We start from the raw sequence: 24,214 nt of genomic DNA, 5'->3' as shown, positions 1-24,214 counted from the left end.
GTTGGCCCAGATATTGACTCATGGATTGCCTTAGTGAATACTACAGTGGCGCATGAAAAATTTGTCTATGTGTCCAGGAAAGCCATTACTAAATATTACGCGATATGGGATAGATGGTTGTCATCACCATATGTTAGGGGCGCCTGCATAACAATAGCTGCGGATGCAAGCTTAGCCCCAACTTAATCACCCAGAAGTTACCTGACGAGCATAGGAAATTGTGAAGAGGGCGCAATATAGGTATGTGCTATGTGGCTCACCCGGGACACCGTTTCCTATATTTTGATATGACCGCATACGGTGGCCATGGAGAACTACACTTTTATACTTTTTTTTAATAATATTTTTCTGTAAATGGGTATGCGAATGTATATGAATATATATATATAAGTGCATGTGAATTGATACAGGCGTATAGATATGTATATGGGTGAAGTGTTATGCCTGCCAGGTTTAATACCAGATGCTAACTGATTTTGTCTATAACCATATGCTTGTGAATGATACCTTATATGTTGCTCAGTATAACTATCGACAGCAATGCTTTAGGTTTAAGTTGTTTTATTGATTTGTAATTTGTACAAAAAAAAAAGAAAATATCAATAAAAATTGTTGAATTTAAAAAAAAAAAAAAAAGATCTAGCGAGCAATAGTCTGCTTTGAAGCAGGAGCGCCAACCTTGTTGGCTGCATACAGGACAAACAGTGCTTCTGTTTTTCTGACTCTAGCCGTTCTGGCCACGTAAATTTTCAAAGCCCTGACCACATCAAGGGACTCGGAATCCTCCAAGTCTCGTGCAGCCACAGGCACCACAATAGGTTGTTTCATATGAAAAGATGACACCACCTTAGGCAAAAATTGAGGACGGGTCCGCAATTCCGCTCTATCCATATGGAAAACTAGATAGGGGCTTTTATGAGACAAAGCCGCCAATTCCGACACTCGCCTAGCCGAAGCCAAGGCTAACAACATGATCACTTTCCAAGTGAGATATTTTAACTCCACCGTTTTAAGTGGTTCAAACCAGTGCGACTTAAGGAAACTCAACACCACGTAAAGGTCCCAAGGCACCACCGGAGGTACAAAAGGAGGCTGAATATGCAGCACTCCCTTCACAAAAGTCTGTACTTCTGAGAGAGAAGCCAATTCTTTTTGAAAGAAAATGGGTAAGGCCGAAATCTGAACCTTAATGGAGCCTAATTTTAGGCCCAAATTCACTCCAGTCTGTAGGAAGTGAAGGAAACGGCCCAGATGGAATTCTTTCGTAGGAGCATTCCTGGCCTCACACCAAGAAACATATTTTCGCCATATACGGTGATAATGTTTAGCGGTCACGTCCTTCCTAGCCTTTATCAGAGTAGGAATGACCTCATCCGGAATGCCCTTTTCTGCTAGGATCCGGCGTTCAACCGCCATGCCGTCAAACGCAGCCGCGGTAAGTCTTGGAACAGACAGGGCCCCTGTTGCAACAGGTCCTGTCTTAGAGGAAGAGGCCACGGATCTTCTGTGAGCATCTCCTGCAGATTCGGATACCAGGCCCTTCGTGGCCAATCTGGAACAATGAGAATTGTCTGTACTCCTCTTTTTCTTATTATTCTCAACACCTTTGGGTTGAGAGGAAGAGGAGGAAACACATAGACCGACTGGAACACCAACGGTGTCACTAGGGCGTCCACAGCTACCGCCTGAGGGTCTCTTGACCTGGCGCAATACCTCTGCAGCTTTTTGTTGAGGCGGGACGCCATCATGTCTATCTGGGGCAGTCCCCACTGACTTGCAATCTGTGCGAAGACTTCCTGATGAAGTCCCCACTCTCCTGGATGCAGGTCGTGTCTGCTGAGGAAGTCTGCTTCCCAGTTGTCCACTCCCGGAATGAACACTGCTGACAGTGCGCTTACATGATTTTCCGCCCAGCGAAGAATCCTGGTGGCTTCCGCCATTGCCACTCTGCTCCTTGTGCCACCCTGGCGGTTTACATGAGCCACTGTGGTGATGTTGTCTGACTGGATCAGAAGTGGTAAGTCGCGAAGCAAGTCTCCGCTTTACGTAGGGCGTTGTATATGGCCCTCAGCTCCAGGACGTTGATGTGAAGACAAGTTTCTTGACTTGACCAAAGACCCTGGAAGTTTCTTCCTTGTGTGACTGCTCCCCAACCTCGAAGGCTCGCGTCCGTGGTCACCAGAACCCAGTCCTGAATGCCGAACCTGCGGCCCTCTAGAAGGTGAGCACTCTGCAGCCACCACAGGAGAGATACCCTGGCCCTGGGGGACAGTGTGATCAACCGATGAATCTGTAGATGTGACCCGGACCACTTGTCTAGTAGGTCCCATTGGAAGGTCCTCGCATGGAATCTGCCGAACGGAATGGCCTCGTAAGATGCCACCATCTTTCCCAGGACTCGAGTGCAGTGATGCACTGATACCTGTTTTGGTTTCAATAGGTTCCTGACCAGAGTCATGAGTTCTTGAGCCTTTTCCGTTGGAAGATAAACCCTTTTCTGGTCCGTATCCAGAATCATGCCAAAGAAGGTCAGACGAGTCGTAGGAACCAGCTGCGACTTCGGGATATTGAGAATCCAGCCGTGTTGCTGTAACACTCTCAGTGAAAGTGACACGCTGCTCAGCAACTGCTCTCTTGATCTCGCTTTTATGAGGAGATAGTACAAGTACGGGATAATTGTGACCCCCTGCTTGCGCAGGAGCACCATCATTTCCGCCATTACCTTGGTGAAAATCCTCGGGGCCGTGGAAAGCCCAAACGGCAACGTCTGAAATTGGTAATGACAATCCTGTACCGCAAATCTCAGGTACGCCTGATGAGGTGGATATATTGGTACATGAAGGTATGCATCCTTTATGTCTAGGGATACCATAAAATACCCCCCCTTCCAGGCTGGCGATGACCGCTCTGAGTGATTCCATCTTGAACTTGAACCTTTTCAAATATAGGTTCAGGGATTTTAAATTTAAAATGGGTCTGACCGAAGCGTCCGGTTTCGGGACTACAAACAGGGTTGAGTAATATCCCCTCCCTTGTTGCAGTAGGGTAACCTTGACCACCACCTGTTGAAGATACAATTTGTGAATTGCATTTAACACTAACTCCCTTTCTGAGGGAGAAGCTGGCAGGGCCGATTTGAAAAACCGGCGAGGAGGCACCTCTTCGAATTCCAGCTTGTAACCCTGAGAAACAATTTCTACTGCCCAGGGATCCACCTGTGAGTGAACCCAGATGTGGCTGAAAAGTCGAAGACATGCCCCCACTAGGGCGGACTCCCTCAGCGGAGCCCCAGCGTCATGCGGTGGATTTTGTAGAGGCCGGGGAGGACTTCTGTTCCTGGGAACTAGCTGTGTTGTGCAGCTTCTTTCCTCTGCCCTTACCTCTGGCAAGAAAGGACGCACCTCGTACTTTCTTGTTTCTCTGTGACCGAAAGGACTGCATCTGATAATGTGGCGCTTTCTTAGGCTGTGAGGGAATATAAGGCAAAAAATTGGATTTACCAGCTGTAGCTGTGGAGACCAGGTCCGAGAGACCTTCTCCAAACAATTCCTCACCCTTGTAAGGTAAAACCTCCATATGCCTTTTTGAGTCGGCATCACCTGTCCATTGCCGGGTCCATAGGACTCGTCTAGCAGAAATCGACATTGCGTTGATTCTAGAACCCAATAGACCAATGTCTCTTTGAGCATCCTTCATATATAAGACAGCATCTTTTATATGTCCTAGCGTCAATAAGATGGTATCCTTATCCAGGGTTTCAATTTCCGCTGATAAGGTATCCGTCCATGCTGCTACAGCACTACACACCCAGGCCGACGCAATAGCCGGTCTGAGTAAGGTACCCGAATGCGTGTAAATGGACTTCAAGGTAACCTCCTGCTTGCGATCAGCAGGATCCCTGAGGGTAGCCGTATCCTGGGATGGCAGCGCTACCTTCTTATATAAGCGTATCAACGCTTTGTCCACCCTAGGGGAGGATTCCCACCGTATCCTGTCCTTTGGCGGGAAAGGATACGCCATAAGAATCCTTTTGGGAATCTGCAGTTTTTTGTCTGGAGATTCCCAAGCTTTTTCACATAAGTCGTTCAGCTCATGTGAGGGAGGAAAGGTTACTTCAGGTTTCTTTTCCTTATACATGTGTACCCTCGTGTCAGGGAGAGGGGGTTCCTCTGTGATATGCAAAACATCTTTTATTGCAATAATCATATATCGAATACATTTAGCCAATTTTGGCTGTAACTTTGCATCATCGTAGTCGACACTGGAGTCAGAATCCGTGTCGGTATCTGTGTCTACTATTTGGGATAGTGGGCGCTTTTGAGACCCCGAAGGTCCCTGCGACATAGAGACAGACATGGGTTGATTCCCTGGCTGTTCCCTAGCTTCCGCTTTGTCTAATCTTTTGTGCAATAAACTTACATTAGCACTTAAAACATTCCACATATCCATCCAGTCAGGTGTCGGCGTTGTCGACGGAGAACCCCATTCATTTTCTCCTCCTCCTCCCCCGGAAAGCCTTCTACCTCAGACATGTCGACACACGCGTACCGACACACCACACACTCAGGGATTCCTCTTATCTGAAGACAGTTCCCCCACATGGCCCTTTGGAGAGACAGAGAGAGAGTATGCCAGCACACACCCAGCGCTATATGACCCAGGAAAAAATAAGAATTTACTTACCGATAATTCTATTTCTCGTAGTCCGTAGTGGATGCTGGGAACTCCGTAAGGACCATGGGGAATAGCGGCTCCGCAGGAGACAGGGCACATCTAAAGAAAGCTTTAGGGTCACCTGGTGTGCACTGGCTCCTCCCCCTATGACCCTCCTCCAAGCCTCAGTTAGGATACTGTGCCCGGACGAGCGTACACAATAAGGAAGGATTTTGAATCCCGGGTAAGACTCATACCAGCCACACCAATCACACTGTACAACTTGTGATCTGAACCCAGTTAACAGCATGATAATAGAGAAGCCTCTCGAAAAGATGGCTCACTACAACAATAACCCAAATTTTTTGGTAACAATAATTATGTACCAGTATTGCAGACAATCCGCACTTGGGATGGGCGCCCAGCATCCACTACGGACTACGAGAAATAGAATTATCGGTAAGTAAATTCTTATTTTCTCTGACGTCCTAGTGGATGCTGGGAACTCCGTAAGGACCATGGGGATTATACCAAAGCTCCCAAACGGGCGGGAGAGTGCGGATGACTCTGCAGCCCCCAATGAGAGAACTCCCGGTCCTCCTCAGCCAGGGTATCAAATTTGTAGAATTTTACAAACGTATTTGCTCCTGACCAAGTAACTGCTCGGCAAAGTTGTAAAGCCGAGACCCCTCGGGCAGCTGCCCAAGATGAGCCCACCTTCCTTGTGGAGTGGGCATTTACAGATTTTTGGCTGTGGCAGGCCTGCCACAGAATGTGCAAGCTGAATTGTACTACAAATCCAACGAGCAATAGTCTGCTTAGAAGCAGGAGCACCCAGCTAGTTGGGTGCATAGAGGATAAACAGCGAGTCAGATTTCCTGACTCCAGCCGTCCTGGAAACATATATTTTCCGGGTCCTGACAACGTCTAGCAACTTGGAGTCCTCCAAGTCCCTAGTAGCCGCAGGCACCACAATAGGTTTGGTTCAGGTGAGACGCTGAAACCACCTTAGGGAGAAACTGAGGACGAGTCCTCAATTCCGCCCTGTCCGAATGGAAAATCAGATAAGGGCTTTTACAGGATAAAGCCACCAATTCTGACACGCGCCTGGCCCAGGCCAGAGCCAACAGCATGACCACTTTTTCTGTGAGATATTTTAACTCCACAGATTTAAGTGTGTCAAACCAATGTGACTTTTGGAACCCAAAAACCACCTGGAGATCCCAAAAGTGCCACTAAAGGCACAAAAGGAGGCTGTATATGCAGTACCCCTTTAACAAATGTCTGAACTTCAGGGACTGAAGCTAGTTCTTTTTTGGAAGAAAATTGACAGAGCCGAAATTTGAACCTCAATGGACCCCAATTTCAGGCCCATAGATACTCCTGTTTGCAGGAAATGTAGGAATCGACCCAGTTGAATTTCCTCCGTCGAGCCTTACTGGCCTCGCACCACGCAACATATTTTCGCCAAATGCGGTGATAATGTTTTGCGGTTACATCCTTCCTGGCTTTGATCAGGATAGGGATGACTTCATCCGGAATGCCTTTTTCCTTCAGGATCCGGCGTTCAACCGCCATGCCGTCAACGCAGCCGCGGTAAGTCTTGGAACAGACAAGGTCCTTGCTGGAGCAGGTCCCTTCTTAGAGGTAGAGGCTACGGATCCTCCGTGAGCATCTCTTGAAGTTCCGGTTACCAATTCCTTCTTGGCCAATCCGGAGCCACTAATATAGTGCTTACTCCTCTCCATCTTATCAATCTCAGTACCTTGGGTATGAGAGGCAGAGGAGGGAACCCATACACTGATTGGTACACCCACGGTGTTACCAGAGCATCTACAGCTATTGCCTGAGGGTCCCTTGACGTGGCGCAATACCTGTCGAGTTTTTCCCAACGGTTTATAATCATGTGGAAGACTTCTGGGTGAAGTCCTTACTCTCCCGGGTGGAGGTCGTGCTGAGGAAAACTGCTTCCCAGTTGTCCACTCCCGGAATGAAAACTGCTGACAGTGCTATCACATGGTTTTTCGCCCCGCGAAGAATCCTTGCAGCTTCTGCCATTGCCCTCCTGCTTCTTGTGGCACCCTGTCTGTTTACGTGGGTGACTGCTGTAATGTTGTCCGACTGGATCAACACCGGCTGACCTTGAAGCAGAGGTCTTGCTAAGCTTAGAGCATTGTAAATGGCCCTTAGCTTCAGGACATTTATGTGAAGTGATGTCTCCAGGCTTGACCATAAGCCCTGGATATTCCTTCCCTGTGTGACTGCTCCCCAGCCTCGCAGGCTGGCATCCGTGGCCACCAGGACCCAGTCCCGCATGCCGAATCTGCGGCCCTCTAGAAGATGAGCACTCTGCAACCACCACAGGAGGGATACCCTTGTCCCTGGTGACAGGGTTATCCGCTGAAACATCTGAAGATGCGACCCGGACCATTTGTCCAGTAGGTTCCACTGGAAAGTCTTGCATGGAATCTGCCGAATGGGATTGCTTCGTAGGAAGCCACCATTTTTACCCAGAACCCTTGTGCATTGATGCACTGAGACTTGGTTCGGTTTTAGGAGGTTCCTGACTAGCTCGGATAACTCCCTGGCTTTCTCCTCCGGGAGAAATACCTTCTTTCTGGACTGTGTCCAGGATCATCCCTAGGAACAGAAGACAAGTCGTCGGAACCAGCTGCGATTTTGGAATATTGAGAATCCAATCGTGCTGCCGCAACACTACCTGAGGTAGTGCTACACCGATCTCCAACTGTTCCCTGGATCTCACCCTTATCAGGGAATCGTCCAAGTAAAGGATAACTAAAATTCCCTTCCTTCGAAGGAATATCATCATTACGGTCATTACTTCAGTAAAGACCCGGGGTGCCGTGGACCATCCCTACGGCAGCGTCTGAACTGATAGTGACAGTTCTGTACCATAACCTGAGATACCCTTGGTGAGAAGGGTAAATTTTGACATGAAGGTAAGCATCCTTGATGTCCCGAGACATCATGTAGTCCCCTTCTTCCAGGTTTGTAATCACTGCTCTGAGTGACTCAATTTTGAATTTGAACCTCTGTATGTAAGTGTTCAAAGATTTTAGATTTTAAAATCGGTCTCACCGAGCCGTCTGGCTTCGGTACCACAATAGTGTGGAATAATACCCCGTTCCCATTTGCAGGAGGGGTACCTTAATTATCACCTGCTGGGAATACAGCTTGTGAATGGCTTCCAAAACTGCCTCCCTGTCAGCGGGAGACGTCGGTAAAACAGACTTTTGGAAACGGCGAGGGGAATACGTCTCGAATTCCAATTTGTACCCCTGAAATATTACCTGAAGGATCCAGGGGTCTACTTGCGAGTGAGCCCACTGCGCACTGAAATTCATTGAGAACGGGCCCCCACCGTGCCTGAACTTGTAAAGCCCTAGCGTCATACTGAGAGCTTGGCAGAGGCGGAAAAGGGTTTCTGTTCCTGGGAACTGGCTGATCTCTGCAGCCATTTTCCTCTCCCTCTGTCACGAGCAGAAAAGAGGAACCCTTTTGTCCGCTTGCCAACCAGGACTGCGCCTGATAATACGGCGTCTTATTTTGAGAGGCTACCTTTTTTAAGGCAATACTTCCAAATGCCGTTTGGAATCCGCATCACCTGACCACTTTACTGGTATAATTGGACAACGCACTTATACTTGATGCCAGTCGGCAAATATTCCGCTGTGCATCATGCATATATAGAAATGCATCTTTTAATTGCTCTATAGGCAATAATATACTGTCCTTATCTAGGATATCAAATTTCCAGTCAGGGAATCCGACCACGCCAACCCAGCACTGCACATCCAGGCTGAGGCGATTGCTGGTCGCAGTATAACACCAGTATGTGTGTAAATACATTTTAGGATACCCTCCTGCTTTCTATCAGCAGGATCCCTAAGGGCGGCCATCTCCAGAGAGGGTAGAGCCCTTGTTCTTACAAGCGTGTGAGCGCCTTATCCCCCCTAGGGGGCGTTTCCCAACGCACCCTAACCTCTGGCGGGAAAAGGTATACTGCCAATAACTTTTTAGAAATTATCAATTGTTATCGGGGGGAAACCCACGCATCATCACACACCTCATTTTATTTCTCAGATTCAGGAAAACTACAGGAAGTTTTTCCTCACCAAACATAATACCCCTTTTTTTTGGTGGTATTTATATTATCAGAAGAGTGTAAACTTTTTCCATTGCCTCAATCATGCAATGTGTGGCCCTATTGGAAATCACGGTTGTCTCTTCACCGTCGACACAGGAGTCAGTATCCGTGTCGGCGTCTGTATCTGAGGTAACGGGCGCTTTAGAGCCCCTGTATGAGACGTCTGGACATGCACAAGCTGAGTAGCCGGCTGTCTCATGTCAACCACTGTCTTTTATACAAAGCTGACACTGTCACGCAATTTCAACAGTACATCCACTCAGGTGTCGACCCCCCAGGGGGTGACAACACTATTACAGACACTCTACTCCGTCTCCTCATCATTTTTCTCCTCATACATGTCGACACAAACGTACCGACACCCAGCACACACACAGGGAATGCTCTGATAGAGGACAGGACCCCACTAGCCCTTTGGGGAGACAGAGGGAGAGTTTGCCAGCACACACCAGAGCGCTATATATATACAGGGATAACCTTATATAAGTGTTTTTCCCTTTATAGCTGCTGTATTGTTTATACTGCGCCTAATTTGTGCCCCCCTCTCTTTATTAACCCCTTTCTGTAGTGTAGTGACTGCAGGGGAGAGCCAGGGAGCTTCCCTCCAACTGAGCTGTGAGGGAAAATGGCGCCAGTGTGCTGATGAGATAGGCTCCGCCCCTTTCTCGGCGTCCTTATCATCCGTTTACTTGTATGTTTTGGCAGGGGTTAAATGCATCCATATAGCCCAGGAGTTATATGTGATGCATTTATTTTAGCCATAAAAGGTTTTCTATCGATTTATTGCGTCTCAGGGCGCTGCCCCCCCAGCGCCCTGCACCCTCAGTGACCGGAGTGTGAAGTGTGCTGAGAGCAATGGCGCACAGCTGCGGTGCTGTGCGCCTACCTTTATCTGAAGACAGGAAAGTCTTCTGCCGCCGATTTTTCCGGACCTCTTCGCTCTTCTGGCTCTGTAAGGGGGCCGGCGGCGCGGCTCCGGTGACCCATCCAGGCTGAACCTGTGATCGTCCCTCTGGAGCTAATGTCCAGTAGCCTAAGAAGCCCAATCCACTCTGCACGCAGGTGAGTTCGCTTCTTCTCCCCTTAGTCCCTCGATGCAGTGAGCCTGTTGCCAGCAGGTCTCACTGAAAATAATAAACCTAAACTAAAACTTTCACAAAGAGCTCAGGAGAGCCCCTAGTGTGCACCTTTCTCGTCGGGCACAGAAAATCTAACTGAGGCTTGGAGGAGGGTCATAGGGGGAGGAGCCAGTGCACACCAGGTGATCCTAAAGCTTTCTTTAGATGTGCCCTGTCTCCTGCGGAGCCGCTATTCCCCATGGTCCTTACGGAGTTCCCAGCATCCACTAGGACGTCAGAGAAAACACAATACGTTTACCTAGATAGCGCTGTAATCTGTATATTGCGCCAAATATGTGCCCCCCCCTTCTTTTAAACCCTCTTTCACCGTGGATAAGCAGGGGAGAGTCCGGGGCGCTTCCTCTCAGCGCTGAGCTGTGGTGAAAATGGCGCTGGTGAGTGCTGAGGAAGAAGCCCCACCCCCTCAGCGGCGGGCTTCTGTCCCGCTCAAATATGTAAAAAACCTGGCTGGGGCTCTTTATATATACAGTGCCCAGCTGTATATATATACTTTTGCCAGAAAACGAGGTTTATTACTGCCCAGGGCGCCCCCCCTGCGCCCTGCTCCCTTGCAGTGTCTGCCTGTGTGTGCTGTGTGGGAGAAATGGCGCACAGCTTTACTGCTGTGCGTTACCTCAGTGAAGATCTGAAGTCTTCTGCCACCTCTGAAGTCTTCTTACTTCTCATACTCACCCGGCTTTTATCTTCCGGCTCTGCAAAGAGGACGGCGGCACGGCTCTGGGACGGACGGCGAGGGTGAGACCTGCGTACCGATCCCTCTGGAGCTAATGGTGTCCAGTAGCCTAAGAAGCAGAGCCTTGAAACTCACAGAAGTAGGTCTGCTTCGCTCTCCTCAGTCCCACGATGCAGGGAGTCTGTTGCCAGCAGGCTCCCTGAAAATAAAAAACCTAACAAAATACTTTCTTTCAGGAAACTCAGGAGAGCTCCCTGTAATGCACCCAGTCTCCTCTGGGCACAGTAGTAAACTGAGGTCTGGAGGAGGGGCATAGAGGGAGGAGCCAGTGCACACCCATACCTAAAGTCTTTCTTAAAGTGCCCATGTCTCCTGCGGAGCCCGTCTATCCCCATGGTCCTTACGGAGTCCCCAGCATCCTCTAGGACGTAAGAGAAATTATTATTATTTTTTAATATAATTTTATTTTCCTCATTTTTATCTCATTAAATTGCAATTTTGCCGAGACATACGTTTCCTATTTATACAACAGATGCAGTGCTTTTTGTGGTGGTACCGGCCCGTTTTTGTTGGTTTACTTTTTAACTCAAAAACAGAAACAAAAAGACAAGCGAAATAATTAGAGAAAGAATCGAATAAGCATCTGCACACTTATCCAGAGTATGGAAGCCACTGTAAATCTTGCATCAATTTGTAGCTTTAGCGGAGTGCTAGCATCTTTTGTCACACACTAGATACATGCATGAACCTTGGCAGACAATAAGACCCAACACACTAACATAAGTGACTTCCGCTATGGAGAAAACGCAACATTAGTGTTCACTTTAGGAATTGGGCAGGGCGCCGGACTGCGGGGGGCATATGTGCACACGCGCAGGGCACCCGAAAAGGGGGTGTGTTGAGGCAAAATAGGGGGCGTGGTCATTTAACGTAATTGACGTGGGCGGTGCGGCCCACAGACGTTATTACAGGGGCTTGGGTGTCCAGCACCTATGGAGGTGCTTGGCTTCCCGCAAGCACGGCATCTTTATACGCTGGGAGGGCATGAAGCGGGCGGCTGTTTTAGCAGGGCGCCGCAGAAAGGGCAGGGCGGATTTTGCCCTTAAAAAAAAAAAAAATCGGGCAGGGTGCGGCGCCCTGCTAAAACAGCCTAGAGTGAACACTACGCAACACTTTCTGGCTAGTACAGTGATTTACTAAAGCAGTAGAGGAGAGCAAAGAGAAAGAAAGCCTAGCTTCATCTGTGCTGTTACAACGGGTTGCAGCATACTGAAAAGTAGTATGTCTTTCAAACAGAGAGAGGCAATAGGAGAAGGGTTAATAATATGGCACATGTATATTGAGGTGTTGTATCGATGGTAAATGGCTTTCTGAACTTGAGAGTTGCATTTGTTTTTACCAATATTTTACTAACTTGTATACAGTACAAACCAGTTATACCGCTTTTACACTAAGCCAGTCAGCCCCCTTTTACCACTGCAGTCACCAACCCGGCATATTGCCGGGATGGTGACGTTGCCGCGGAGGGAGCCGCCTGTACATCACACTGAACGGGAAGGCGGGTGCTCTCATTTACACTACAAAGTTTGCAGGGTTGAACCCATGTTCAACCCTGCAAACTACCAGAGTTGGAATACAAGGTCACTCGACTCGGATTATACCAATTCGACCCTTTTACACCAACCAGCAACACAGGTTATGCACACTCATATGCAATAACCCGCGTTATATGCTGGCGGTGTAAAAGGGGTATTACAAATCACAATACCTTTATATGTACCACAAAACACTATAAACAATTTTAGTGGCTGAAATACACAGGCTATCATCTTTCATTAACCGCTTAACTAGCATGGTCAGATCACATGCGACCGCGCCGCCACACTGTGTCCCCCAGTTTTTGACCAGGCGATCCATTCTGCAGATGTGCCGCATATAATATTTAAAAAAATATTTTTTAAACTTTATTAAATACTTTCAAAAAATAAGAATTTACTTACCGATAATTCTATTTCTCGTAGTCCGTAGTGGATGCTGGGGACTCCGTAAGGACCATGGGGAATAGCGGCTCCGCAGGAGACTGGGCACAAAAGTAAAGCTTTAGAACTACCTGGTGTGCACTGGCTCCTCCCCCTATGACCCTCCTCCAAGCCTCAGTTAGGATACTGTGCCCGGACGAGCGTACACAATAAGGAAGGATTTTGAATCCCGGGTAAGACTCATACCAGCCACACCAATCACGCCATATAACTTGTGATCTAAACCCAGTTAACAGCATGATAACAGAGGAGCCTCTAGAAAAGATGGCTCACTACAGCAATAACCCGATTTTTTGGTAACAATAACTATGTACCAGTATTGCAGACAATCCGCACTTGGGATGGGCGCCCAGCATCCACTACGGACTACGAGAAATAGAATTATCGGTAAGTAAATTCTTATTTTCTCTAACGTCCTAAGTGGATGCTGGGGACTCCGTAAGGACCATGGGGATTATACCAAAGCTCCCAAACGGGCGGGAGAGTGCGGATGACTCTGCAGCACCAAATGAGAGAACTCCAGGTCCTCCTCAGCCAGGGTATCAAATTTGTAGAATTTTACAAACGTATTTGCTCCTGACCAAGTAGCTGCTCGGCAAAGTTGTAAAGCCGAGACCCCTCGGGCAGCCGCCCAAGATGAGCCCACCTTCCTTGTGGAATGGGCTTTTACAGATTTTGGCTGTGGCAGGCCTGTCACAGAATGTGCAAGCTGAATTGTACTACAAATCCAACGAGCAATAGTCTGCTTAAAAGCAGGAGCACCCAGCTTGTTGGGTGCATACAGAATAAACAACGAGTCAGATTTTCTGACTCCAGCCGTCCTGGAAACCTATATTTCCAGGGCTCTGACAACGTCTAGCAACTTGGAGTCCTCCAAGTCCCTAGTAGCCGCAGGCACCACAATAGGTTGATTCAGGTGAAACGCTGAAAACCACCTTAGGGAGAAACTGAGGACAAGTCCTCAATTCCGCCCTGTCCGAATGGAAAATCAGATGAGGGCTTTTACAGGATAAAGCCGCCAATTCTGACACGCACCTGGCCCAGGCCAGGGCGAACAGCATGACCACTTTCCATGTGAGATATTTTAACTCCACATATTTAAGTGGTTCAAACCAATGTGACTTTTGGAACCCAAAAACTACATTTAGATCCCAAGGTGCCACTGGAGGCACAAAAGGAGGCTGTATATACAGTACCCCTTTCACAAACGTCTGAACTTCAGGGACTGAAGCTAGTTCTTTTTGGAAGAAAATTGACAGGGCCGAAATTTGAACCTTAATGGACCCTCATTTCAGGCCCATAGACACTCCTGTTTGCAGGAAATGTAGGAATCGACCTAGTTGAAAATTCCTCCGTCGGGGCCTTACTGGCCTCGCACCACGCAACATATTTTCGCCAAATGCGGTGATAATGTTTTGCGGTTATATCTTTCCTGGCTTTGATCAGGATAGGGATGACTTCATCCGGAATGCCTTTTTCCTTCAGGATCCGGCGTTCAACCGCCCTGCCGTTAAACGCAGCCGCGGTAAGTCTTGGAACAGACAGGGTCCTTGCTGGAGCAGGTCCCTTCTTAGAGGTAGAGGCCACGGATCCTCCGTGAGCATCTCTTGAAGTTCCGGTTACCAAGTCCTTCTTGGCCAATCCGGAGCCACGAATATAGTGCTTACTCCTCTCCATCTTATAATTCTCAGTACCTTGGTTATGAGAGGCAGAGGAGGGAACACATACACTGACTGGTACACCCACTGTGTTACCAGAGCGTCTACAGCTATTGCCTGAGGGTCCCTTGACCTGGCGCAATACTTGTCGAGTTTTATAAACATGTGGAAGACTTCTGGGTGAAGTCCCCACTCTCCCGGGTGGAGGTCGTGTCTGCTGAGGAAGTCTGCTTCCCAGTTGTCCACTCCCGGAATGAATACTGCTGACAGTGCTATCACATGATTTTCCCTGTCTGTTTACGTGGGTGACTGCCGTGATGTTGTCCGAATGGATCAACTCCGGGTGACCTTGAAGCAGAGGTCTTGCTGAGCTTAGAGCATTGTAAATGGCCCTTAGCTTCAGGATATTTATGTGAAGTGATGTCTCCAGGCTTGACCATAAGCTCTGGAAATTCCTTCCCTGTGTGACTGCTCCCCAGCCTCGCAGGCTGGTATCCGTGGTCACCAGGACCCAGTCCTGAATGTGCGGCCCTCTAGAAGATGAGCACTCTGCAACCACCACAGGAGAGACACCCTTGTGCTTGGTGACAGGGTTATCCGCTGATGCATCTGAAGATGCGACCCAGACCATTTGTCCAGCAGGTCCCACTGGAAAGTTCTTGCGTGGAATCTGCCGCATGGGATTGCTTCATAGGAAGCCACCATTTTTCCCAGAACCATCTCATTGATGTACTGAGACTTGGCTCGGTTATAGGAGGTTCCCGACTAGCTCGGATAACTCCCTGACTTTCTCCTCCGGGAGAAACACCTTTTTCTGAACTGTGTCCAGGATCATCCCTAAGAACAGAAGACGAGTCGTCGGAATCAGCTGCGATTTTGGAATATTGAGAATCCAATCGTGCTGCCGCAACACTACCTGAGATAGTGCTACACCGACCTCCAACTGTTCCCTGGATCTTACCCTTATCAGGGAATCGTCCAAGTAAGGGATAACTAAAATTCCCTTCCTTCGAAGGAGTATCATCATTTCGGCCATTACCTTGGTAAAGACCCGGGGTGCCGTGGACCATCCATACGGCAGCGTCTGAAACTGATAGTGACAGTTCTGTACCATAAACCTGAGGTACCCTTAGTGAGAAGGGTAAATTGGGACATGAAGGTAAGCATCCTTGATGTCCCGAGACATCATGTAGTCCTCTTCTTCCAGGTTCGCAATCACTGCTCTGAGTGACTCAATCTTGAATTTGAACCTCTGTATGTAAGTGTTCAAAGATTTTAGATTTAGAATCGGTCTCACCGAGCCGTCCGGCTTCGGTACCACAACAGTGTGGAATAATACCCCGTTCCCTGTTGCAGGAGGGGTACCTTGATTATCACCTGCTGGGAATACAGCTTGTGAATGGCTTCCAAAACTGTCTCCCTGTCAGAAGGAGACATCGGTAAAGCCGACTTTAGGAAACGGCGAGGGGGAGACGTCTCGAATTCCAATTTGTACCCCTGAGATATCACCTGAAGGATCCAGGGGTCTACTTGCGAGTGAGCCCACTGCGTGCTGAAATTCATTGAGACGGGCCCCCACCGTGCCTGATTCTGCTTGTAAAGCCCCAGCGTCATACTGAGGGCTTGGCAGAGGCGGGAGAGGGTTTCTGTTCCTGGGAACTGGCTGATTTCTGCAGCCTTTTTCCTCTCCCTCTGTCACGGGGCAGAAATGAGGAACCTTTTGCCCGCTTGCCCACGAAAAGACTGCGCCTGATAATACGGCGTCTTCTCATGTTGAGAGGCGACCTGGGGTACAAACGTGGATTTCCCAGCTGTTGCCGTGGCCACCAGGTCTGAAAGACCGACCCCAAATAACTCCTCCCCTTAATAAGGCAATACTTCCAAATGCCGTTTGGAATCCGCATCACCTGACCACTGTCGTGTCCATAACCCTCTACTGGTAGAAATGGACAACGCACTTAGACTTGATGCCAGTCGGCAAATATTCCGCTGTGCATCACGCATATATAGAAATGCATCTTTTAAATGCTCTATAGGCAATAATATACTGTCCCTATCTAGGGTATCAATATTTTCAGTCAGGGAATCCGACCACGCCAACCCAGCACTGCACATCCAGGCTGAGGCGATTGCTGGTCGCAGTATAACACCAGTATGTGTGTAAATACCTTTTAGGATGCCCTCCTGCTTTCTATCAGCAGGATCCTTAAGGGCGGCCATCTCTGGAGAGGGTAGAGCCCTTGTTCTTACAAGCGTGTGAGCGCTTTATCCACCCTAGGGGGTGTTTCCCAACGCACCCTAACCTCTGGCGGGAAAGGATATAATGCAAATAACACTTTAGAAATTATCAGTTGTTATCGGGGGAAAACCACGCATCATCACACACCTCATTTAATTTCTCAGATTCAGGAAAACTACAGGTAGTTTTTCCTCACCGAACATAATACCCCTTTTTGGTGGTACTCGTATTATCAGAAATGTGTAAAACATTTTTCATTGCCTCAATCATGTAACGTGTGGCCCTACTGGAAGTTACATTTGTCTCTTCACCGTCGACACTGGAGTCAGTATCCGTGTCGGCGTCTATATCTGCCATCTGAGGTAACGGGCGCTTTAGAGCCCCTGACGGCCTATGAGACGTCTGGACAGGCACAAGCTGAGTAGCCGGCTGTATCATGTCAACCACTGTCTTTTATACAGAGCTGACACTGTTACGTAATTCCTTCCAACAGTTCATCCACTCAGGTGTCGACCCCCTAGGGGGTGACATCACTATTACAGGCAATCTGCTCCGTCTCCACATCATTTTTCTCCTCATACATGTCGACACAAACGTACCGACATACAGCACACACACAGGGAATGCTCTGATAGAGGACAGGACCCCACTAGCCCTTTGGGTAGACAGAGGGAGAGTTTGCCAGCACACACCAGAGCGCTATATATATATACAGGGATAACCTTATATAAGTGTTTTTCCCCTTATAGCTGCTGTATCTTTAATACTGCGCGTAATTAGTGCCCCCCCTCTCTTTTTTAACCCTTTCTGTAGTGTAGTGACTGCAGGGGAGAGCCAGGGAGCTTCCCTCCAACGGAGCTGTGAGGGAAAATGGCGCCAGTGTGCTGAGGAGATAAGGCCGCCGATAAGGGGGCGGAGCCTATCTCCCGTTTTTCTATGTATTCTGGCAGGGGTTAAATTCATCCATATAGCCCAGGAGCTATATGTGATGCATTTTTTGCCATCCAAGGTGTTTTTATTGCGTCTCAGGGCGCCCCCCCCCAGCGCCCTGCACCCTCAGTGACCGGAGTGTGAAGTGTGCTGAGAGCAATGGCGCACAGCTGCAGTGCTGTGCGCTACCTTGTTGAAGACAGGACGTCTTCTGCCGCCGATTTTCCGGACCTCTTCTGTCTTCTGGCTCTGTAAGGGGGCCGGCGGCGCGGCTCTGGGACCCATCCATGGCTGGGCCTGTGATCGTCCCTCTGGAGCTAATGTCCAGTAGCCTAAGAAGCCCAATCCACTCTGCACGCAGGTGAGTTCGCTTCTTCTCCCCTTAGTCCCTCGATGCAGTGAGCCTGTTGCCAGCAGGTCTCACTGAAAATAAAAAACCTAAAACTAAACTTTTCACTAAGCAGCTCAGGAGAGCCACCTAGTGTGCACCCTTTTCGTTCGGGCACAAAAATCTAACTGAGGCTTGGAGGAGGGTCATAGGGGGAGGAGCCAGTGCACACCAGGTAGTTCTAAAGCTTTACTTTTGTGCCCAGTCTCCTGCGGAGCCGCTATTCCCCATGGTCCTTACGGAGTCCCCAGCATCCACTTAGGACGTTAGAGAAATATATATATATATTTTATGAAAGATTTTGAAGGGAAAAATCATCAGTTAAGTGGTTAATAAGCATACTGTAAAATTTAACCCTGTGGCAGCTTATACAGCCTCTAATACTTTGCTTATGGCTTCCTACACTATCCTAATGGCCACCTGCTATCTTGCTTGGCACTTTCGGTGGGTTCAGGGTGACATCCCCGCGCTTTCATGCACCGCACACAGCTTGCACACTGCAGAATTAACATGCCAGGCCAGCAACTTAACACTGAAAATTATTGTGTGACATGTAAGGATTATTAACACAGAACTTTACAGTACAGAACTTGCAGATACATGAATCTGCCCCTTCACACTAAGGGGGAGATGCATCAATCCTACCACAGAGTGGAGAATTAAGCTGAGTACACCCTGGAGCGACATGTATTCGTTCCAACATTGGAACAAATGCCCCTGAGCTGGGATTACCCGTTCACATTAGAGTTTATTGAATGACTGAACAATCATGTTTAGTCCTTTATTTGCATAAATAAGGTCACTAGCAATATCGCTAGGTTCGATGTTCAGCACATCAAACCCAGTGACCACGGGAGCGTGCAATCATCAGTATACACTGAGCGATGGAGGCGATTTACCATTACGATATCGCTCCAGTGTGTACCCTGCTTTAGGCAAGTAGAGAAGTTGCCTATAACATACAATCAACTTCTACCTAGCATTTATCAAGTACATTCTACAAAATGGTAGGTAGACGTTCATTGGTTGCCATGGGCAACTTCTCCACTTGTCCTGTCCACTCTTTAAAAGGCTTCATGTAGCTCTCCCTCAATTCTTTCACACTGTCTAAACAACCTTGGCCTTAAAAATCTTAAAATGTAAGTTATGGACTATAGCATATACTGCAGATTTAACTTCAGAATTAACGTATTAAACATAAAGTTAGACAAAAGGAGTTCCAGAGATAGGTCAGTGTTACCAACGCATTGCGAGACATTTAGCAGTTCACAGGTAATTAAATTAATTGGAGCAGTAGAATCCACATCAGCAATATAATTGCATAATTCAGTGATGCACACCCTTGATTATTAGTTCTTGATAATGTGCAATTAGTACTACATTGGGGGACAATACGGTGAAGCGGTCTCTATTAGCTAGGAACAATTAATCTGTGTTGGCATGCAGATGATACTTGTGGGTTAGAATACCAAGCGGTAATAAACAAAAGCTGTCTTTACACAGAGCAATTATGTCAGAAGATAATACTTGGCCTCATTATTGAAATCAATATTTGTTTTGTAGTCACAGACAGGGCACTGTGCAATCCTGTGACCTGGAGACAAATACAGTTATTTTCCCTGCGCCATGGATGGGTAGTTTATAAAATTTATTTGTCAAGTTACCTGTGCAATAGACAGGACCATCTCCATTTTGGCCGCTATGTTTTGCTTCACTGGAGGCTGGGAGGCACAATTTTGGGAGTGGTGCAGACCCAATACCAAATTCTATAAATTAGCATGTGCATCAAAAATAACATACCCAGATTTTTTGTGGTTATGGTCTTCAGTCCGACAACTTGTAGTGCCCCCGCTCCCAGAACCAACTGACAACTGCGAGAGTTAAAGTACTAGAAAAAGAAAGAACATGAACACACGTCAACGCATGTACTTGTTTGTTCTATTAAGTCATTTATATAGTGCACACGTTTTATTTACAGAGAATATTTGCTTTGTGTTTAAAGTGGAACTAAAACTTCATATAACACGTTTTCATATGCTATACTGCATCCTGAGCAGTGTTGGGATTCCAGCGTCTGTATTACGACTGATGGGATCCTGACAGGATCCCAATTTAAATGTAGTCTTTTGATTTAATTGGATTAATTCCACTGTAAATCCTAAATACTGTACATTGTACCCTGTTCCCTGCTTTGCAGAATACATCTATGGGTAATCCCCTCCTTCAGCCAAGACGGGGCACGAAAGGAATATAAACCTGGAAGGTACGCAAGGCTAACACCTATCTAACTGTCCTCAGCCTAACGTCAGGGAGATGGTGCTTCTTGCCAAGTGTGTTCACCCACTGCTATGACTGTGCCAGGGGGAGCGGGAAGAGTCAGCACCGGCACTCCTGAGGCCCCTGCTGACTGTATCTTTGGTAATAAGAGCCATAGAGAGTTATCGGAACCGGCCACATTGTGAATAGATGCCTCCCGAGTAGACCGCATTCTCCAGCAGCCATTACAGGACAGTACCCGAACGGCTAATTGTGGTACCAGGAAACTCCTCAGTGGTCCATGCTACATGAGAGTCCAGCACCATACTCCAGTGGGGGCCATAATGTGCAATGAATTTTTGAAATAGCCTGTCTGCAAGCTTAGTCATTTCAAACTTTCTAATATAAAAAGTAAGCCAAGGCTCAACAGGTCCCTGAACCTTTAAGTGTTGCAGACGTCAACTAATAATGCTGTAGTGCAGAGAAGTGGGTAATGGAGGAGCTAACCGGAATCACAATAAGAGAGAAGTTTATAGATCCTTAAGGTTGGTATGTACACAACAGGTGTTTGTAGAGAACTGCGGGTGGTGGTAGGCTTTTAGGTAATCAGCTGTAGAAGACACTATCTGTATAGCGGTATTTCACCCCCAAGCGTGCAGCTAAGCTGTGATTCTGGAATGTCTAGGCAAGGAGCAGTAGTACCTCTACTAGAATTTATTTAATATACATGAGACGCACCTCCCTTCTATAAACTCAATAGCGATAGTAAAAACACATAGGGGTACATACATTTTTTGGGGCGTCTAAATACAGTATCCTGTCTAAACAAGTAAATTGATGTTTGGGCGCCCATGCATATCACGCATGTCGTATCCAATCAGAGAGGGTTTAGCAATGTAAAAGATTGTGACGACTCAGGAAGTCCGCCTCCCAGTTGTCCACATCCGGAATGAAGGTTGCCGACATTGCATTTCTTTCCACCCAGAGGAGTATTTTTTAAAACCTCTCGCATGCAGGCTCTGCTTTTTGTCCCTCCTTGTCGATTGAGATACGCCACTGCCGTGGCGTTGTCCGACTGTACCTGGATCGCGTGATCCCTGAGCAGAGGAGAGGCCTGAAGCAGAGCATTGTAGATCGCCCGAAGTTCCAGAATGCTGATCGGAAGGAAGGCCTCGTGGGCTGACCACCTGCCCTGGAACTGCGCCCCTTGGGTGACCGCTCCCCATCCCCGTAAACTTGAATCCGTCGTGAGGAGGGTCCAATCTTGAATCCCGAAACTCCGGCCCTCCAGGATATTGGAGGACTGTAGCCACCACAGAAAGTAAATCCTGGCCTGAGGTGACAGCTGAATCATCCGGTGCATCTGGAGATGCGATCCGGACCACTTGCTCAGGAGATCCAATTGAAATGTTCTGGCATGGAACCTCCCATACTGGATCGCCTCGTATGAGGCAACTTTTTTTCCCAGCAATCTTAGGCAAAGATGGATGGACACTCGAGTAGGCCGGATCACCATGTGGACCAAACACCTTCTGGGCCACAGTATCCAGCAACATCCCCAGGAACAGGAGCCTCTGAGTTGGCTGCAGGTGGGACTTCTGCAAGTTGAGGATCCACCCCTGGTCCAAAAGAAGATGGATAGTGCGGTCGATATGGAGCAACAAAAGCTCCATGGATCGTGCCTTTATCTGAAGATCGTCCAGATAAGGGACCACATTGACCCCCTAGACCCGGAGTTGGAACATCATCTTCGCCATCACCTTTGTGAATACTCTCGGGGCTGTGGACAGGCCAAAGGGTAGTGTCTGGAATTGGAAGTGATTGCCCAGTAAGGCAAACCGCGGCCAAAGTGGAATATGGATATAAGCATCATTGATATCCAAGGAGACCATAAATTCCTGTTCTTCCAGGCCCGCAATCACTGCTCGCAGGGATTCCATCTTGAACACCTTCAAGTAAGGATTCAAGGATTTGAGATTCAAAATGGGTCTGACCGAACCGTCCGGTTTCGGCACCACAAACAGGTTTGAGTAAAACCCTGTGCCGCATTGCGGTAACAATGACGTGGGACTGAACCAACTTTCGGATTGCCTGTTGCAATGTAACTTGCATATCTTCCAAAGCTGGTAAGCTTAATTTGAAAAATTGTTGAGGGAGAGTACTGTCGAACTACAGCCTTTAGCTCTGAGAAGCGAGATCTCTGACCCAGGTATCCTGGCAGGAGGTCTCCCAGATGCGGCTGAAGTGGCGCAGTCGTGTTCCCACCTCGAGATCCCCTCGGGGTGGGTGGGCACCGTCATGCTTAGGCCTTAGTGGAAGCAGAACCGGTGGACTGTTCCTGAGAACTGGTGCTTGCAGGTTTTCTGGACTTACCACTGGTGCCTGTAGCCGCATTGGAGGCACCTCTGGCCTTAGATCAAAATCTGTATGACCGAAAGGACAGGACAGACAGCCACGGATAGGAGCGTCTTGCCGGCGGGGACCCAGAGGGGAGAAACGTGGATTTCCCAGCCATAACTTTTGAAAATCCACGTATCCAATTCGACCCCAAAAAGCCATTCCACAGAAAAAAGGAGGGATTCCACACTACGTTTGGATTCTGTGTCCGCAATCCATTGACGCAACCACAAGGCCCTGCGCGCCAACACTGCCATGGCAGAAGACGGAGCATTAATGTTCCCCATCTCCTTGAGCTAATCAGAGAGGACACGGGTAGTGCCCTGAATGTGCTTCAGGAGGGTTACATAGTAAATAAGGGCATATCCTCCGAGAGGCCCCCCAAATTTGAATAGCATGGGTCATTCGGCAACCCGCAATGACCAGTCTTTGTGAAATACAGGCTGCTGTGTATATAGATTTTAGGGTAGTCTCAATCTTCCTATCCCCTGGATCCTTCATGGTAAAGGAGCCCGGGGCGGGCAGCACTGCCTTTTAGACAGGCGAGATACTGAGACATCCACCCCCCAGGTGGTTCCTCCCAAAATGGTCTACCTTCAGGAGCAAATGGGAAAATGCGCAAAAACTTTTTGGACATTTGGAATTTTTTGTCTGTTTTTTTTTCCAGGCCTGTTTGAATAAGTCATCTAACTCTGTAGAATCAGGGAAAGTGACATTAGGCTTATTTTGTACAAAGAAAAACGACTGCTGTGATGCAGCGTCCTCTAGAGGGAGCTGTAACACAGCACTTATAGCCAAAATGAGGGGTTCAAAACCCTGAGCAGCATCGTGATCTCCACTAACGGGGTCCAGGTCATTCCCATCATCCTGTATATCATCATCTGTATCAGATAGAATAGCAGGTAAACCACGCTTCTGGGGACCTGCATGAGAAAGGGGGGCTGTGCATCTGCCCTAGCAGCTAAATCAGCAACCGCTTGTTGCAGTAGCTGAGTTTTCTGCACATTAGCATTGAGCTGAGATAACATATCAGACATCATAGTCTTAAAAGACCCTAACCAGTGGGGCTCTGTACCCTCTCCCCCAGCCCCTTTACTGATTTGTGAAGATTGACTGCATTGCTCATAGAAAACAGAGTCATTAGATAAGGGAGATAATCTAGTGGGACATACACTGCACAGCCTGTGTTTACCTATATTCACAGTAAGCACAATAACATACACATACACACAGACCGTTATAATGCAAGCCTGCCCTACTGTATGTGAGAGTAGAGAGAGAGAGAGAGAGAGAGAGAGAGAGAGAGAGAGAGAGAGAGAGAAAGGACACTAGCACACCCTGAGCTGCACAGCCCCAGTGAGACTGTCAGCTCACTATTATACTGTAAACACTAACAATTATTGTCCTAGACAGGATCAGGATAGTGTACACAAGCGGCTCTCCCCCTTTGCTACACCCTGTACCAGATTTCCAGCATGTCTGAGGATCAGGAAGCACTGTGTGTGCTGTCTGTGCTGCATTAAGCAGAGGAAGGCGCCAAATCGCCTCAGGTCCCACTCTGAGGTAGCTCCACCCCCTCCTATGGCGCCGGCGTTACATACATAGATTATACTGGAAAAAGTCTCCTTTTAAGCTTAAAGCATCACACAAGTGCTAGTCAAGCCCTTTTGTGTC

The 24,214-nt window shown here is 48.0% G+C and overlaps 1 protein-coding gene across 3 annotated transcripts in view; it reads right to left on the bottom strand.

Annotated features, from left to right (window-relative positions):
• VPS54 (VPS54 subunit of GARP complex) overlaps positions 1 to 24,214 on the bottom strand; it is a 243,712-nt gene that overhangs the window by 31,643 nt on the left and 187,855 nt on the right. For all 3 annotated transcript variants that reach the window (XM_063918442.1, XM_063918445.1, XM_063918444.1), the window contains one exon: positions 19,688 to 19,775. In XM_063918442.1, the coding sequence (XP_063774512.1) occupies positions 19,688 to 19,775 (88 nt within the window). The remainder of the gene's footprint in view (positions 1 to 19,687; positions 19,776 to 24,214) is intronic.

The sequence above is a fragment of the Pseudophryne corroboree genome, chromosome 4 (genome assembly GCF_028390025.1).
Source record: "Pseudophryne corroboree isolate aPseCor3 chromosome 4, aPseCor3.hap2, whole genome shotgun sequence".
NCBI lineage: Eukaryota > Metazoa > Chordata > Amphibia > Anura > Myobatrachidae > Pseudophryne > Pseudophryne corroboree.
The sequence above is the reverse complement of the archived record's forward strand: the minus strand, read 5'-3'. Positions and strand labels throughout refer to the sequence as shown.